Genomic DNA, 17,643 nt, shown 5'->3' with positions numbered 1-17,643 from the left:
TGTATCATGAATGCTTTATCTTAAGGAAGCCTTGAGAGAATCCTTTTGAATTTGGCAAAAATGTTCACAACTCACTAATCAGATTTGGGGGGTCAAAGGTCACGATGACCTCATGAGTCTAGAAAAAGTGTGTGTGGGCTGAGGCTGCTCTGGTTGATGGAGGCTTACAACAGCCCGGCTGTAATTCTAGCTTTTCACTGAAACACATGGTAAACAAAGAGCACTGAGTCATTGAAGTTTCATCTTAAACCTTTATTTGTATCTCTGGATTGAGACAAGTCACTTATTAAAACCAAGTTTGTCCAGCATTTTATCAACATTTCCCCCCACTGGTCATCTGCAGGAGTAAGGCACTATGCACACTGTAGTCCATGTTATCTCGCTGCTCACATCTCCTCTAGCCTACTTTAATTCAAACTGTGCCACCGACCTCCATGTCATGCATTTCTCATTGACATGTTTTTCCAACTCCTCCGCATGTCTGCATAAGCTCAGTCCACAGCAGGGTGTAATTAAGCCTCTAAAGTGGCGGATTGCTCCAGAGCACGAGCACTTAGGCCAGAAAAATACAGCACAAAAAATTACTGAGCAGCAATTTGGAATAATCCCCCCCAGACATCCACTAAACCCAAACTATCAGTTTTGACATAATACAGGGGTTTAATCTGGGTATAAATCTACAAATCTCATAACGCAGGCTGGGGTAATCTCCCTCTGGCAGGCCTGTGGGGCTGCTGGAGTCAGATCGTCCGGCTGAAATGTGCAGACCACTGGCTTCACTATCAGACAGAGGTCAGAGGTCACGGAAAGGTGGTTAAGTGTCAAACAGTGGCACGATTTCAACCAAGGAGGAGTTCATGAACCACGCGATCTTATCAAGAAAGACAGGAAGTTGCTTTTAAACGAGTTATTGTGCAATGAATGCTTTCAGTAAGAATGTTGTACAGGTGCAACATCCAGTTTAGATTATACTTCAACACAGTATCTTACATTTTATCATAGTGAAAGTGATTTATTCTGATAAATAAGCTACTGTATCAGTCTTAAAAAACTGCTTCAAGCCTCAACCTCTGTTCGTGACAAATATCTTTGTAGTTCTTGTCACAACTCGGCCTTTAACAGGAGCGATGAGACTGTGCATCCATTCCTCTCCGCTGGGACCAGAGCTCTACCTGTCTCATATTTTCTCCCCCGTGCAGTGAATCCTGGAGTTTATTCGTTCCCTCAGGAGCTGCAGAATTTGTTGTCCTTCATGCCCGAGTTGCAGTCTGGCTGAGAGGCCCAGAGAGGCTAGTCAGCAGGTCTCCTGGGGCTGCTGGTGGGGCTGCGAGGAACCTTGACCACAAAAACCATCGGATCTTTGGCCTTGTTGCCGAACGCACAGCGAATGACACCCACCGCGTGTTGATGAGTCACCCCCTGCATACTCTCGCCGTCCACGGACAACAGCTCATATCCTGCCTGCAGATGAGATCACAGGAAAACAGGCAAATCCATCAGGCCAACTCATATTTCACAACTACATATATGTTATCACTTTCCTCTCTTTTTACAACATTATAGACAGTTGCCATGAATCTGCAGTGATCGTGTGCCTTAGCAGGAACCTGATTTATGACACAGAGAATTGGGGCTCTTCTGTTATTTAAGCATATTCACACTGAAGGCCGTCACTAGTGCACATATAAAGTTTCCTCGTCAGCACAAGGTTGTTGCAAACAAGAACATACACTGAGACACACACAGTTAGGAGAGTTGCTCGCTGTTTCCTGCAGGATGTGAGCAGAGAGTAGCGAAGCTTTGGACCCCCGAGGAGAGGAACTTCCTCTGATGTCATCAGCGTTTGCCGAGGATGCACCTGCCTCATGTGCTCAGCCTCAGTGAAGGTTAGCAACACATAACACAGATGCACGCAAGGCCGACGGCCATTGTTGTATCTCCACCAATCATGTCTTTTTCCCTTTCCCTTTTCCTTTCCAGTCATTAGACAAAAATAGACGATTTTCCTCCTTTACTCTGTACCAGACTATTCTTTCTATTACAGGTCACATATGAGAGGAGGTTACATCTGCGCTGGCCTCTGTTTGTCCTGGCAGGTTTTTCTTACAGCTCATCTGGTGTCCACCAATAACCTTATAGTGTTTCGTGAGAATTGCATCAAAAGATTTAGATCCATTTGACCAAAGAAGAGATTAAAATGGCTTTTTTTCATTTTTGAAAAGTAATTTATTTGAATTAAATAGATCACAACCTAATCTGTCCCATCCTCTTTACGGACATTTCTGGAGCGCTCTAGCCAGTGGACGTCCCGATCCAAAAACAACATAGCTTGAAAAAATTACTGTTTGCGGGAAAGGATCAGTGAATCGTTTGTTCGTTTTCCATTATAAACAAATCAAACTACTTTATTTAGCAAAGCAGAGGAGACACAGTCATTTGGAATCTATTAGGTTTAACAACAGTCCTGAAATAAACCCTGCCTTCATGAAAGTGGTAATATTGAATCACACATTTGTTTCTATGCAGGATGATGCAATAAGTACTGAAACAATTTGAACTAAACGTGGCAGAGAGATGGTGCATAGGCCGTAGAAGAACCTGTCTAATTTTAGTTTGAATCCTGTTAAAGGGGCTGGGGCATATTTGTCCAGATTGATTGTTAGGCAAGGCACGTGTATTTGTATACCAGTTTTGTAAGCCCAGTTTCTTTGTCTGGTAGGATACTGCGGTCGATTTTGTTGAGACCACTGTCTGTGTTTATGTGGATGTCACTGAAAACCTTAGCGAGAGCTGGTCCCAGTCTGCGGTGTGACTGAAATCATCCAAACAGTTGTTTGTTGAGCTGTATTGTGTTTCTTTTATTTTGTCCACCCTGTTTATATCAACGAGAGTGGTGGTGAACCAACCAATCAGCATCCCAGCAAGCACTATGGTCCTAGTTATTCTAAACAATTCACATAACACAATGTTAACAGTTGTGCGATTAAAAAGATCAGTGGTACAAATGAAAAACGGAATCAACCCTTCAACCACATACAGGCCAACAAATCATGATGTCACATCCACTCAGCGTTCTTTACTGCGCCCTCTTCCAGAGCCAGTTAAATGTAGGCACATGACACACTAGATACAAGCAGGTGTTGGAGTCTAATGCACAGGACAGAACACATGACCTCACACACACACACACACACACACAAAACAACACTGATTGTCTGTTATTGTGTGTGTGCGAGGGGACAGGATGCATGTTAACACTGGACTGGCCTGGTCTCATTTCCCCTTACAGAATAGGGGGAGATAGCACTGAGCCACAGAGCAGATTGGAGGGAGCCTATGATGTGATGTGTCAGGTAGAGACAACAGAAGTGGCTTCATATCTGTGTCTGAGGCTTCTAACGTCTTTGTTTATAACCACAGTGACGTGCACGGCTGCTGGGAGAGAAATGTCACTTCAGACTCAAATTCCTCTACAATGATTAGATGGAACATGAAATTTAGTGGAGTCATTTATGTGCCCTGCAAGATTAATCCTCTGGATTTGGATAACCCCTGATTTTACCTCTAGCGCCACCAGCAGGTGTAGGTTTTCAGTTATCCTGATTTATATTCTTCAGACATTGATGAGTTTATCCAACAAACTTTACCCTATCCCCTGACTTTTGGTCTAGCGCTACCATGAGGTGGACCTTTGTGGTTTTTAGTGAAATGTCTCAACAGAAATAGGAAGGATTGGCGTTAATTTTCATACAGACATTCATGTTCTTCTTAAGTGATCCTTTGACTTTTGAAACCAGCGTCATTTCAAATCAGTAACTTGAAGAATACTTTGCTTTGAGGCTTTCCTGCAGGATTGGGTCATTTTGTTGTCACAGGTTGAATCTCTTCTCGGCTGGATGGGTACACCGATTTTGCATAGAAATTACATGAATAATATCTATAAATAAAACAGCTTTTTTGTCCATATGTAACTTATTATTTTACTTATATATCCTTTGCTACAAAAAACCTTTGGGGAGCTAGTGTTGTTTGGTTGCTCTTATCTCTGACTCCAGCACTTGAATGAGCCCGTGGTTAACTGCAGTGAATGTGTGTGTGTATCATGTGTGTTTAAGTGAACCAGGCCAGGATCACAGATGACTGTTAAGTTACTGTGCAGCCAATATATTACCGATACATTAGCAGAGTAGTGCTTGTGTACTTCATCAATAATGGAGGTGATGGGCTACTTGATCTCCACTCATCTCTTATCCAGTCCCTGCATCACCGTCAACCTCTCTCTTCTTACTTATAGCAGCAACAAGTCATAACCACAGGACACGTGTGTGTGACAGGTCCTTACACTCCAACCAGCACAGAGTGTGGTATAATGAGAGAAAAGTGCAATCTGGAAAGTCGAAAACATGTTTATCACATTTTCTTTGAATTTACTTCAAAGCTAAGGATCATAATCAGATTTTTTTTAGCCCTGTCTGTCAATTAAAACCAATTTTTTTAGGGAAAAAAATACTATGGCAGCTGGAGAGCGCATATCTCCGCCAAGGCTGATTGAGATCAGAGATCAGATACATATACAGAATGACATTTTCTACAAACCGCTTACAAATTAACCTGTTAATACATATATTCCTGGTTCTTTTTGTTAAAAATTATAATTGGTTCATTTGTTGAGAAATTCCCAAAAATGTACAACACCCTGTGTGAGAAAATTCCTGGATCGCACCAAAATGTAATGTAATATGTTCTTCTCTGACCCATACTAAATCCTTCCCTTGAGTTTCATGGTATCCATCCAGTATTTTTTGTGTAATGCTGCTACATAACACTCAAACAAAGGCCAATGAAAACATAAACTTATCATATCACTGCTCACCTTCAGAGCCTCATTTGTAGATGCGGCTCCTCCTGGGAAGATTTTCTCAATCTTTATCATGGGCTGGACCCTTGACTCCATACCTCCAGAGATACTAATACCTGTAAACAAACAGGGGACTCGTTAGAAACTCAGGGATTACTTGATAGTACCAGATTCCTGGTTTCTAACTCATACAGTGTATATTGTCCCTTTTGTCTTTTTCAGCTAATGTTATAGCTCCAAATCCCTCTCAGTTAAATAGTAAGTGATGCCCTGACCTCTGCTGGTTAATGAATATCAGGGACTAAAAACATTAAAATCTATGGCTTTACAATTGTCATGTGGCAGGTTTAATTCTACTCATATGCATATAGATGCAAGGACCAAGAAATTCCTTTAAAATACATTCAGTTTACACTTTATAACACATATGTTTCTGTCTCGTGCTCACCCAGTGACTGCTTGGCCTTTGAGATGGTCAACGTGCAGATTTCATACTCCTCATGTGGCACAGTGGTTCTTCTCTTCACACCATTCTGTGCAGGTTGATTCACCTGCTGACTTCTCCCTCTGCCTGAGGACGGACTCTTGTCTCTCTGGGGCTCAAACACATCAGCCAGAGGTGTTCTCCCTCTCGGCTGTGAGGGAACATGCACGCTGACCTCAGTGAAGCCCTGCTGCCTGCTCTGCCCCTTGCCATCTACGCTGTCGGGGCTCGCCTCCCTCCCCGCTCTCCCCTGGCCGTTCCTCACAGGCGACCTCCCTCGCTCAGCAGCCACATCTCCTCGGTCAGACGCGGACAGTAAGGAGACCTCATCATACTGCGACGCCCCGTTCTCTCGTCTGTTTGGGGAGCGATGGGGATGGCACCCACGATGGGTGCTGTGTGGCGATTCTGTGAGGAGGGAGCTGTGGGTGGGTGAGGGGCTCAGGGAGCGGGACCGCACAGAGGAGGAAGCATAGCTGTCCACAGGTACGTCCAGCAAGGGGGTGAAGAGACGTGATGGAGGCAGAATTCCTGACTGCTGTCCAGGCAAACGCAGACGCTCCAACTCCTCAATCAACTGATTCTCTCCCAGTGGGTCCTGAAACGGCTGGAGGTGGAACCCACCCCTGTAGTCTGGACAGACATAAAAATAACCTGAAGGTTGTAGACAGATGTGGAAGATCTGTGGAACATCTGCACATAAATGCAGTGACATGAGGAATATTCAGACTTAAAAGAAAACTACACTGTTTTATCACCGCTCTTCTATAACAGAGTCAGACTCATGATGGAGAGTTTAATCTCAATCAATTCAGAAAAAACTGACCTTTTTATTCCATGCATTCCTTGTCAAAACATGATTCCTACATTACCCACAATGCAACTCAAGCCCAACATCTGTTTATACTGACATAAGTCGTGTTGCCCATTGACTGTATATAAAGATAGGAGGCATGCCAGCTCCCCAAAAGTGAAGCCAAAGCATCTCTATCTCCACCTGGTGGCTGGCTGCAGTATAGATGATAAATCAATATATTCATATATATATATATATTTCTGGACAGTCTGGTTCTCATCAGAATAACTTGCCCCTGTCACTTTGAGTAGGTAGAACTACATTTGGTTGAATGTGGGTTTTACTGAAACAATTGAACTGAAACTGAGCATCAGACTGAATTTCAGTGAAGCATAAGTTTGCCTGTTTCCTCTTATGATACATAATTTCTTCTCCTTAAGGACTAACTAGCTATTTGGTGATAATTTAATAGTTTATTAAGAAGTCAGAGTCAGATATACAAGGTCACTCACCTCTAAGCACTGACACCACACTGATGGCCTGTCAGCTTCCCTCTCCTTTCATAACGCTGACCCTTTGACCCCTAACCTGTGCCCCCAGAAAGTGAGCTGGCTTCAGTCGGCCTAAATTAAGACTCTATTGATTGTGTCTCAATGACTCTTGAATGAGGAAAAACGCTCTGAGCATCTCTGTATTGTTGAAGTGTCACACCACACAGGTCTCAGTCCTTTTCAGTCGCCCACAGAGATGTAACACAAGCCTCTTCTTCAGCGCAGGCACAGGAAACCTGAGATATTGTGCGCATACTAATGTGTGTGTGTGTGTTTACATGTGTTTCATATGAGTTCGGGAGGTGGGTACGCCGGGGACAGGAACTCTTTGAGTTTGACTCAGGTATGAGGAAAGGAGTGATTTGAGGAATGAAAAATAAGAGCTGGAGAGGAAAGAGACAACGGGTGAGAGTTTTAAGCCCCTTCTGTGTCTCATGTTCCCTCAGGGATCCGAGAAAAGCCATCAACTAGACAGAGAGAGAGAGTGAGAAGAAAGAGGTGATGTCTGGAAAGAGAACAGGTGAAAAGAAGGTGTACCTGGGATTGGGGTGATGAGGTGACGTCGAGGGGTTCCTCTGCGAGGGGAGCGCAGAGCGGGAGAACGTACTGATAGGAAATAAACAACCAGACATACATCACTGTCCTACCATATATGTCTTTGTTTTTGTGTAATTTATTTAATTCTAACTTCATTTCTGTCTCTTTTCTTTCTTTTATGCATTTCCACTGGCGATAGGGGAGAAGTGTTTCCATCACTTTCCAGAGAGAGAAGATATGAGCTGATAAAAACGACAGTAAACTTTATGAGCTGCAGTGAGTTACTGCCTTTGCCTTGAATTTTGCCTCTCAGACTTTTTTAACTGTCAACCTCGAGGCAGGTTGCCGGCAAAACTCAGGGAATCTAGAGAACAATTACATACTTTTTAAGTAAGAAATTACATTAAGACACTAAGTGCCATTCTAATATCAGTCATTAGACTACTATTACACTTTTACGGTAATGAATTGTGCATGATCTCTATAAATATTAACTTGAAAACCGTTTTCTTTTAAAGAATCTGACTCCCACTTTCTTCTGCAGACAAACCTACACTCTCACTTTCATGCAAACAGAATCTGCATAAATAAAAACCTGTGTAAGTGTTGTGAAGTGCATTCCTGTTCTTACTCGAGCGACTCTTGAGAATATCATACGCCTCCAGCTCAAAGGGAAGGACTATGCTGTCAAACCGACCCAATTTATTCGTCGGTATCAGCATCCTGCAGAGGATATGAGCACAGTCAGTCATTGCACAGTATGTACACGTATAAAAAATAGCATTACACTATACCAATGCTTTATGTATCTCACCTTATTTCTCTGAAAAGTAGCAGTTTCTCTGGCCTGTCCAAGATTGCCAAAAGAGGACGTACCAAATCCTCAATCATATTGTCGGACAAAAACTGAGGAACAGACGAGATTGGTAAACTAATGAGAGGAGAAGAATATGGAAAAAACAACTGTAGTGTTGTTTACTATAAAGACTTTTTTAGAAACTCTGCCTCTCGACTCGATACCCTCTGCAGCTGAGGAGGACTGGCAGGGGAGAGACAAGCGGATCAGATGACAGCTGATATTTGATCGTAAGCATAAATGACAGCTCGAATCTGTCTTTTGTCTGAGCCGCTGCCAGACACACCTGTCACTGAAGGGCACTTAGCAACAGAAGGGACGACACTGCACACTTGAGCCTTCAAGTAGGGATGTCCATTCACATGTGAGAGCACCACTGAAGTGTTAGAGATGGTCATTTCAGATCGGGAACTCACGCGATGACAGTGTCTCATCACGGCAGCCACCTCGTCCTGGCTGAGCAGCCTCTTTGCCACGTCCTCCACGTGATCCAGGGTCTCAGGCCGGGGCAGCGGGCTGGCGTCTTTAACCCCAGCTCGGGACTCCCTCGGAGAGGTCAATATCTGGAGAGGACGGCCCCGCTCTTTACCTGAGGAAGTGAATCATTACCTTTACACAAATGGTCACTCATTTGAAGAACACCACTTAGGCAGCCAGGCAACATCAGCATCTTCTTTTAAATCTCTTCTTAAGACTCACTTTCATCGTATGGCTTAATTTTTGCTGTTATTTTTAAATTTTTCAATGGTTTTATTGTAAAGCACTTTGTAACTTTGTTTTTGATAAGTGCTATATGAATAAAGTTATTATTATTATTATGGTCAGAACTGTACCCCCAGAAATGATCAAAAAGCTCATCAGAACCCCTAATGCCAGAACTATAATGTGTAATGTAACACTGTATAATTTATACTGGTTTCAGACCTCTGAAACAAAGACATTTTGTTATATTTAATAAGATGCAGAACATGTGCCGGTGAAGAATGTCTTGTGACCGAAGCCTCACCTTTGTCAGCTCCGTGGGATGGGGACCTGGAGCGACTCTTCTCTTTACGCTCTCTCTTAAATAACAGGTTGACAAAGGTTTTGGAGCGCTGCAGGCTGGTTTTACCCTCTCCCGAGCTCTTCTCCTTCTTCTGCTTCTTCTTCTTCTGTCTGTCCTCTAAAGGGAGAAAGTGAATGTGAAGTACCTCTAAATCAGAGTATGTAGTCTATACAGATACATTTACAAAATACGCTGTAAGATATGACTTTCACAGATTTTAACATTGTGAGTGAAGTCTGCACAGGCTTTCTAATGTAAACTAGAACTACCAGCCTGTGGTTGTATGCCTCCGCAAACCAAACTCTAAACTCATACGTGATCTTGGACCACCAAAATCTAGTCTGTTACCAAATGTTTGTACCAAATTTGAAAGGATTCTTTTTAGGCATTCTTCAGATGACATCCTCAATACATCCATGAGGCAAAAAAGGGTTTAATGAGGTCACACAGACCTTGACCTTTGACATCCACATTCTAATCAGGTCATTCTTTGTTCCAAGTCAATGTTTGTGCCGGATGTGATGAAACTCCCAATGGGTGTTCCCGATGTGTCAAGTTCACAGGAACATGGGATCCCTGTGACTTTGACCTTCGAACAAACTGAAAACATAATGTCTGCAACTACTGGTTGTTTCTGGCTTTATAAAAATTACTAACTAGTTATTTTACTTATTATCTAATTAACTAACTAATTTAGAGCAGGCAGCCGATGTCATCTTTGCTGCACCTAATCCTGTTTGTACTCTAAAGGTTGTTGATTAAGAATAGCCCATTCTGCATGTGTTGAAAACACAATCCATTAGGCTTTAGACTGCTCCATGCTCAACAGTTAGCCAGTAACACTGGTGATACACACTCTCCGCTACCAGTTTAAACTCTTCATTTCTCTTCCAGTCAGCTCCTCTGTTCGCGGCAGTAAATCTGCCACTGGAAAGTAACACAGTAACACTGATGAATTGCAGCTACCCCAACCTGAACGCACACCTCACATCCATTTGGAGCACTACAGTGAAGTGCTGCGGCTTATATAACAAACGTCCAATCAGCCCTGGGCTCTGCCCCAAGCCTCCGCCAGGTCCTGGAGGTATGAATGAGCTGGATAAATTGAAAAGGAAAAGCTAATAACTCAACCCCCCCGCCAAAGCTTGGATGGATACTTCTCCGTATGCTTGTTCTTATTTATTTCTCACAGAGGCACAACAAGTGAGAGTAAAGGTCGGTGATTAATCATGAGTCTGTGTTAACTTTATGCTGCTGGACAGGTTCAGTCTGGAGCTTAAATCAGCCATGTGGAGTCTGGATGTTCTTGTTTACTTCATGGAGTGATGGAGGAATGAGGGGTCGTCAAAGCAGCTGATGTCCTGCAGAAAGATCTGTGAAGGGTTTTTGACGGCGGATCTCATCAAGTGAATGAAGGTGCTGTCACAAAAGTCTGAACAAGAACTGAACCTGACCAGCTTCAATACCCAGAGTGCTGTGATGCTGGAGAGGCTGATTTGTCAACTGTGATGTAGAATACTCCACAATACAGAGTATAGCCTGACTGATACTGGACACAAAGGAGTTTATAAAATCTGCTAGGGACGCATCAGCCTATACTGATACTTATAAAAACTAATTTTAATATTGAAGAGGGAGCTTAATTTTGTTATATCTATAAGAATGTGACCAAGCTCTCTTCTTGACTTTTTGCAAACTCGTCAGTGTTCTCCATCAAACTATATCATAAATACTGTTTTTAAATTACCGTAGACACGTTTTACCTTTTCTGTGCAGCAAGTCTTCAGGTCTCACCTGACTCAGTGATGTGGCTCTGGGAACGTCTGATGGGTTTCCTTGGTCTGCTCAGGGCCATCAACGCCGCCGTCTTAGGTGAGTGTTTCTCTACTTCCTGGTCCCCACTTGACATCATCCTTGTCCGTCCCCACCCTCCTTCCCCAGCTCCTCCCATCTCCCTCGGTCCTTCCCCTTTCCCACGTATGACGGTGTCCTTCAGCAGCACTGTGGCACCTACACTGCGGCTGGTTTCTGTCCCCACCAGCCTGTCTGGGTACGATCCGTTATGGGAGGGATGGTCCGTGTAGTTTGGAGGGTTGGGGTCAGTTTGCATGGCAGTGTCAGCAGTTCGCTCGGCACTGCTTGGATGACGGGAGCGGTCCTCTGTGGAGATGGCCACGTCTACCATGTCCAGGCCAAAGACGGGAGGGAAAAGGACCTGGGAGAGACCACTGAGGGAGCTCAGAGGGGTGCTGGAGGACAGCGAGGACACAGAGGAGTTGGAGTCTGAACCTTGAGGGAATGGTGAAGGGCCTCCGTTGGCCACTGTAGAAAACAATCCATTCCTGAATAAGTACTGTGTGATTATAATACTTCATGAAACTCTCCAGATGCTACAAAAACACACAGATACACACAGAAGAGGCTTCATTTCCTTATTTTACACAGTGTGCTTTGTCTGGATTAAACCCTGTCTGCCCTCTGTTAATCCTCCGAGAGACAGAACATGAGTTTTCTGTTTCTTTCTTTTTTTATAAATCAAACTACAAAATGACTCAGCATCTTGACCCACATATGAGGTTGTGCTCTGTTCCAGATGTCTGATGAGCACTCGAGTTCACTGAATTAATCGCTGCCTGTGTTCAGAAGTGCTCGTATCAAAGTGGACCACAAAGAGTTTGAATATAAACTGAATGACTGACCCCACTCTCCAAGAAGAACATGTACACATATTTCGTGATAAACACACTTTTGGAACAGTCACCATACATTTGTCGAGCCAGCCGTATTCTGCCACCATTTCCTTGTATGCAGGGTATCTGCCAGCTTCCTGTTGAAGTGCAAAAACACGAAATCATAAGCATGAAATATTTAAACGTCAACATCATCAGACTAGAAACACAACAAGTAAACCAGCATCTCAATTGTACATTTTAATACTGTAGGTTTTAGCTACTTGTGGGACAAAGATATCCACATTGTCCAAATTCACCATCAGTGACTATTGACAAATTCCTTCTCTCATCTTCAGAGTACATGTAGAAGAATTTTAAGACTTTGGCACAAGAGTACTTAATTGTTGAGATATTTCACTCAAAACCTCACATCAACCTCATGGTGGCACTTGAGGAAACGTCAAGGGATCATGAATGTCAGTAGGCTTCACCCTCTGGATGCCATGATGTCAATATAAAATCTAAAGGGAATTCCATGCAGCAGTTGTTAAGATATTGAAGTTAGGACCAAAGTGGTGGATTGACACGAAGGCCGATGTTTCCATCCATGAAAAAGGATGGAATGATTTGTCAGTGAGCATGTTGCACTTAATGTTCATTGCTTTGCTAATTTGTTCAAATGAATCCTTACAATAGATATCGATATAAAGCCTTAAAGAGCCGGTTGTGTGAGACCCTGGCTCCATTATGTGTGACTCTGACCCATAATGTGTCTATGACAGGACAGAAGGAAGACATAAAATTTGGCTTTCTGTTGATTATAACCTGATCCCTGACTGCCTTTGAATAATGAACGTCGTCCCTGGCTGTTTTTCACACGTGGAACCTGAGATCAGAGGAGTAAAATGAGCACGCAGCAAAGTTAGAGAGCTAAGAGCGCACACACAACACAACACAACACAACACACATGTGCCCGTTGATACACACAAACGTACACACATGATTCCTTTAAAATGACACAGGTTAAGTGACGTGACCTTGCACACACGCATGCACACAGACACATAAGGAATTCAAGGGCCGTGAGCCAGCTGTCTGCTCTGCTGGGCATATTCATTCTGTCCACTCTTGAGAAGAGCTGGTGTTATTTAACAGGCTGTGTCATTTATTATTGTGTCATGCTACTCAAAGTACCCAATCAACTGTTATGTTCAAACCTGAGTGGATGAATACTGCTTCTTTGCAACGCTGCACCACATATTTCAGATCTGACATAAACCTGCATTAAATCATTTTTGGACTCATACGGGCAACAAGCTGTAAAAACATTGACATATTATTACCTTGTTAGTTTGGCTGAGATGTTGGTGCTCATTAATCTAACAGACATTTAGCAACATCAGCGTTCATGTGGAGTTTGTTTCTGACCAGATGTCCAAGATTCACTTTCCTTTAAGAAACGTTTTGCTCTCAACCAGCCTCTGGTGCAGATATGTTGCTCTACGATGTTCACCAACTAGCTGCTAAATTTGTGTGTTTGCTGTTTATTAGTGAGCAGGTAGTGCAAGGTAAGTTTATTAGAAGGTTTTTTTTAGAAAACTGGAATGATGACAGTGAGAGTTATACAGAAATTATGTATTGAAACCCGAAACAATGAGCTTAAAGAGGCTAAAACTTGCCATAGAGCATTTTGTCTGCTATGAACATAAACCTCTTGATTACCCCAGCTTTTTAAAGTTGACCTCAAGTTTATCTGTAAAATTGTTTCTCACCCTGATGGTCAACATCACATGGGTGTGGCTCTTCAGGACCTCGACTGCATTGCTGTGGGTGATGTCTTCAAAGCCCACCCCGTTGGCCGCAAGGATTTGATCGCCCATTTTGATGCCATGCTGCTCTGCGAGCCCACCTGGGTCCAGCCTGCAGAGAAAATACATGGCATGGGATGAACTTGGGCTCCAATACACGAAGAATCAGCCAGTTCTATCTGTCTGATGTTGATTGTCACTTCAAGGCTCCTACTTAGAGACGTAAATCCCCAGTCCGAACTCTTTGCCTCCTCTGATGTTGAAGCCCAGACAGTAGTCGTCCGACGTGGTGAAGAGATGTACGATCCTGCGGAGGGCGCTGTCCGAACTGGCGTCTGATGGTGTACGGCCGCTCTCCTCCACCACCATCCGCCGGTGAATCAGATCCACCCTTTGTAAGAGAGGACACATACACACACACTTGAAGACATTCAACTAAACTAATTTCTCTTTCTCCGCTGAACTCAGGCCTGTCAGTGCTGGTTGATCAAATAGCCATAAAGGTCAGAGCGGTAATCCATCCACTGCTGCTACATGAAACCAAGATACAGTATATCCCAAAAGAAAGATAACCAGAGTGACCTACAGTCAAGTGACAAGACTACACAAAACAACAGCCACGCAATGGCCAGTGCTTCTTACAACAAGGTTGTACATTGTACATTGCATATTAATATTGTCTTAATCTATTTGGTTAAGCTGGGAAATTGACTGTGTGCTGTAAAAATGTAAAGGTAGATTAGAATCATTTTTGTTAGACTTTTCCTCATTGACAAAACCTGAGCCTCTGAGGTGTGTGTCCTCACCATGTGGTCTTCTCCTTGGAGTAGCGGATGCCGGGGATCTTTCCGACCCGTCTCACCACCATCCTCAGCCGGTTGTTGCCCGTCAGGACCTTCACAGCGCTGCTCATGGTGATGCTCTCCAAGCTGACAGCGTTCACCTCCACCACCTTATCGCCCACAGTCAGCCCAGCCTCCGCTGCACACACAAGGTGGAACTCAGCATGGCACACAGGAGTAAAGGTCTCATGTACACAACATGCCCACGAAACAAAAAAACACAAACACACGTCCTCCAAACCTGCAGAGCTGTCATCCTCCACCTTGCTGACAAATATACCAAGTCCATGTTCAGAGCCTCCGCGGACACTGAAACCCAGACGCCCATCAGGACTCTTGTCTACGGTCACTGTGTGAATGTCTTCACTTTCATCACCTCCTGCAAACACACACACACACACGTACCTGTGTCTACAATAAGGTTTGAAAATTTAAAACTGAGTGAAAATCAATTCATCTGCAGAAATTCATGATAAACATTATAAATTGTGTAATTTTTGAAGCATTAATACAAAAGTGGCATTTAATATACTTGGTCAAAGTGGGGCTAATTTTAACCACTGAAACGTGCTGTTGGGTAGTTCATATTATTTTCCATCAGTTAAACAATTAATTGACAAAACTTCTCAGTTCTAATATCTAAAGTATATTGTAGCATTAATTAAATACTGTATAATCTAATATATCTTAACTCTGCCAGTGGTGCTGCGTCTGTTACCAAGGCAACAGAGGATCATTATCACGTCCAGACCTCACCATCAACAGGTGCGTTGATGAGAATGACCCGGCCCATTGGCGAGGACGACCTGCGTCTGTGGCGCTGCTGTTTCTTCAGCCTGTAGCGCGTGTTGCTGTGGGAACACCCCGCCTGGCCTCCATTGTTGAAGTGGGGGTTCCCGCCTCCGTTTGTCATCTCCCTCCATCCAGGGGGGTGAGCGGAGTGAGCCATGCTATGTGTCTGGCGATTCTTCCTCTCGTCATCCAGACAGGAGGACGTCTGGGGTCAGCGGCCAGGAGGGAAGAGGTGCAGCCTGGGATTTGGGGGAAGGACGTGGGCCACAGGTGTCGTGGGGAACTGGACTTGTTTGAACCTGCTGGTCCAAAGTGGATGATGTAATGATAATAAATGACTTGCTTTTCACCGAAGCAGCCAGTTTACAGAGCTGTAGGCAACTCACCTTCATCAAAAACAGTTTCAAACCGTAAATAAGGCTTTAGAAGAAGAAAATGTGACTTAGAAAAGGTAGGAGTTGAACCATTTCCACACATCTGAATGAACGAAATATAAATCCATTGGAAAATTATGGCAAAAAGATTTCCAATTGTCTCACTCCTGGATGGAATCCTAATTTTCTTAATAGTTTAGTCATGTTGTTGTAATCCACAAGAGTCCTTTGTAGCTCTGAATTCATCTCCACAGAGTCCACGGTGCGTGGCTGTTCTCCACTGCTCCAGCTGAGCGGCTGCAGGCCTCTCTGCAGAGGAGTCAGCGGTGCATGGTGATTCCCCTCGGGTCATGTTTAATTAAATGGATATCTGTTGTGAGAAGAATAAGCAATATGTGGTCAGAAGTTTGAGATGGGAGAATAAAACTCTCTCATTGTGATACAGGTAGGACCTTTAACCTGGGATCTTTAAAAAACATTTTGAATGTGCTTGTAGTTCAACCTATAGCTTTTTATAACCTGTGTTGATTATTTTTATATGTTTTGTATTTTAAGTTTTAGTAAATATATGAAAATAAAAGCTATTACTTGTTTCTACCACACTCCACATGTGCTTTCATCTATTTATGTTGTGTAAACCAAACTAAACTATCTTTTTAACAATGTACTGTTTGACCACTTATCTTCAGGCTATAGGAAAACAGATTTACTATGATATAACAACTTATTAACTTTCTTTGACTTGCTGTTTCTATTCAATAATGGCACAGTTGTAATGATAAATAGTACATCACATTCGAAAGCATTTGTTCATTAGGTACACCTTGCTGAAAATGATCCTGTCTAAAACAACAGTCCTGTGGAGGATGTTGTTTGCGCTTCTGTTGAACTGTGTTATGCCAACGGGTGTTTCTATTATTTTGTCCATTTATATCAGTGTAAATTCTGCAATCCATAAAGTCTTCAACTATCAATTGTTGTGCATTTTACACATGGACTTTGGTCCGAATGTCCTGCAGTCCGGTTTCGGGAGGTAGCCATTCAAACTGTACATTGGAGGGGTCTGAAACTGAAACTATGAATCAAAGAGCTAAAGATGAATGAAATGATGGAGGAGGATATTACCTGACAACACAAAACATACTGTTGTTAATGGCTTGTAAAATAAAATAATTGGTAAATATTAATCGTTTATTACAGCCTATAAAGGCTGTATAAATGGTCCCCTACCAGACAGTGGTGCTGAGAATAAACCTTCCCTTCCTGAAAACACCTGTTGTTCTCTCACCTTTTTATCTGTCAGCACCATGGACAGCGACTCAGATAGTGTAGACTTAACAAATCAACTGAATATGTTTCTGTTTATTATCATGAATTAATCCGCAGTAACTAACTATAACTAACTAACTAAACCTCTGGATCACCTGCAGACAACATCTGCCTCCGTGTAAAACTGCAACATGAACACAGTCTAAACTTATTCCTGTTGATACATTAGACTGTGAAACATTAGATGAATATAAGCATCCTGACATTGCGTTGTGATGAAAGTAAGAGAGCGGTGCCTGTTACCTGTTGTGTCCGTGTTTTGCTGGACGAGCTCGGGGGCAGAGACGCTTCAGTGACACCTCCGGAGTATTAGTGTCACCTCATTTGTTCTCCGGGCGACCATTATTGTCTTAAGAGCTGTAAGCCTTTTACACAAAGCCCCTGCAGCTGTGCGGCCATTAGCGCCGCACCGATGACGATTGAGTGCACTAATTGCACAACATTACACAAACACGGGCTCGGGTCGGCGGCAGCTTGTCCTCAGGTAAACCTGACTGATCACCTGCTGATGAAGTCCATGTTTGTGCAGTGAAACTCCAGAGAGGTGGAGGTGGAGAAAGCTGAGCTGACCGTCTCCACCGTGAAGGCCACACAGATGAATAAACAACCCCACCCGGTGGTCAGGGATGTCACGTCAGGTCTTTATCTCATTTAAACTCAGTCTGGATAAGAGTTGAACACAAGTATTATTTTTGACT

At 43.2% G+C, this 17,643-nt stretch overlaps 1 protein-coding gene across 3 annotated transcripts; it reads right to left on the bottom strand.

Annotated features, from left to right (window-relative positions):
* Window positions 1-256: 256 nt before the first annotated feature.
* pdzd7a (PDZ domain containing 7a) lies at window positions 257-17,525 on the bottom strand. Of its 3 annotated transcripts, none has more exons than XM_035171725.2 (17): window positions 17,189-17,525; window positions 15,629-15,986; window positions 15,207-15,544; window positions 14,692-14,829; window positions 14,415-14,589; window positions 13,823-13,999; window positions 13,573-13,720; window positions 11,894-11,954; window positions 10,922-11,449; window positions 9,089-9,244; window positions 8,499-8,671; window positions 8,041-8,132; window positions 7,858-7,949; window positions 7,227-7,295; window positions 5,307-5,975; window positions 4,874-4,974; window positions 257-1,461 (listed from the first exon to the last, which is right to left on the bottom strand). In XM_035171725.2, exons 3-17 carry the CDS (start codon window positions 15,397-15,399, stop codon window positions 1,291-1,293), a joined length of 2,943 nt encoding a protein of 980 aa, XP_035027616.1. In that variant the 5' UTR covers window positions 15,400-15,544; window positions 15,629-15,986; window positions 17,189-17,525; the 3' UTR covers window positions 257-1,290. The 3 variants fall into 3 exon arrangements, with proteins under 3 accessions (XP_035027616.1, XP_035027617.1, XP_035027615.1); XM_035171726.2 differs by having other exon boundaries at window positions 15,207-15,541; XM_035171724.2 differs by having other exon boundaries at window positions 15,207-15,986.
* Window positions 17,526-17,643: the final 118 nt, after the last annotated feature.

Source organism: Hippoglossus stenolepis, chromosome 12 (assembly GCF_022539355.2).
Source record: "Hippoglossus stenolepis isolate QCI-W04-F060 chromosome 12, HSTE1.2, whole genome shotgun sequence".
In the NCBI taxonomy this organism is placed as follows: Eukaryota; Metazoa; Chordata; class Actinopteri; order Pleuronectiformes; family Pleuronectidae; genus Hippoglossus; species Hippoglossus stenolepis.
Note: the sequence above shows the minus strand (reverse complement) of the source record. Positions and strands in the feature narration are given on the sequence as shown.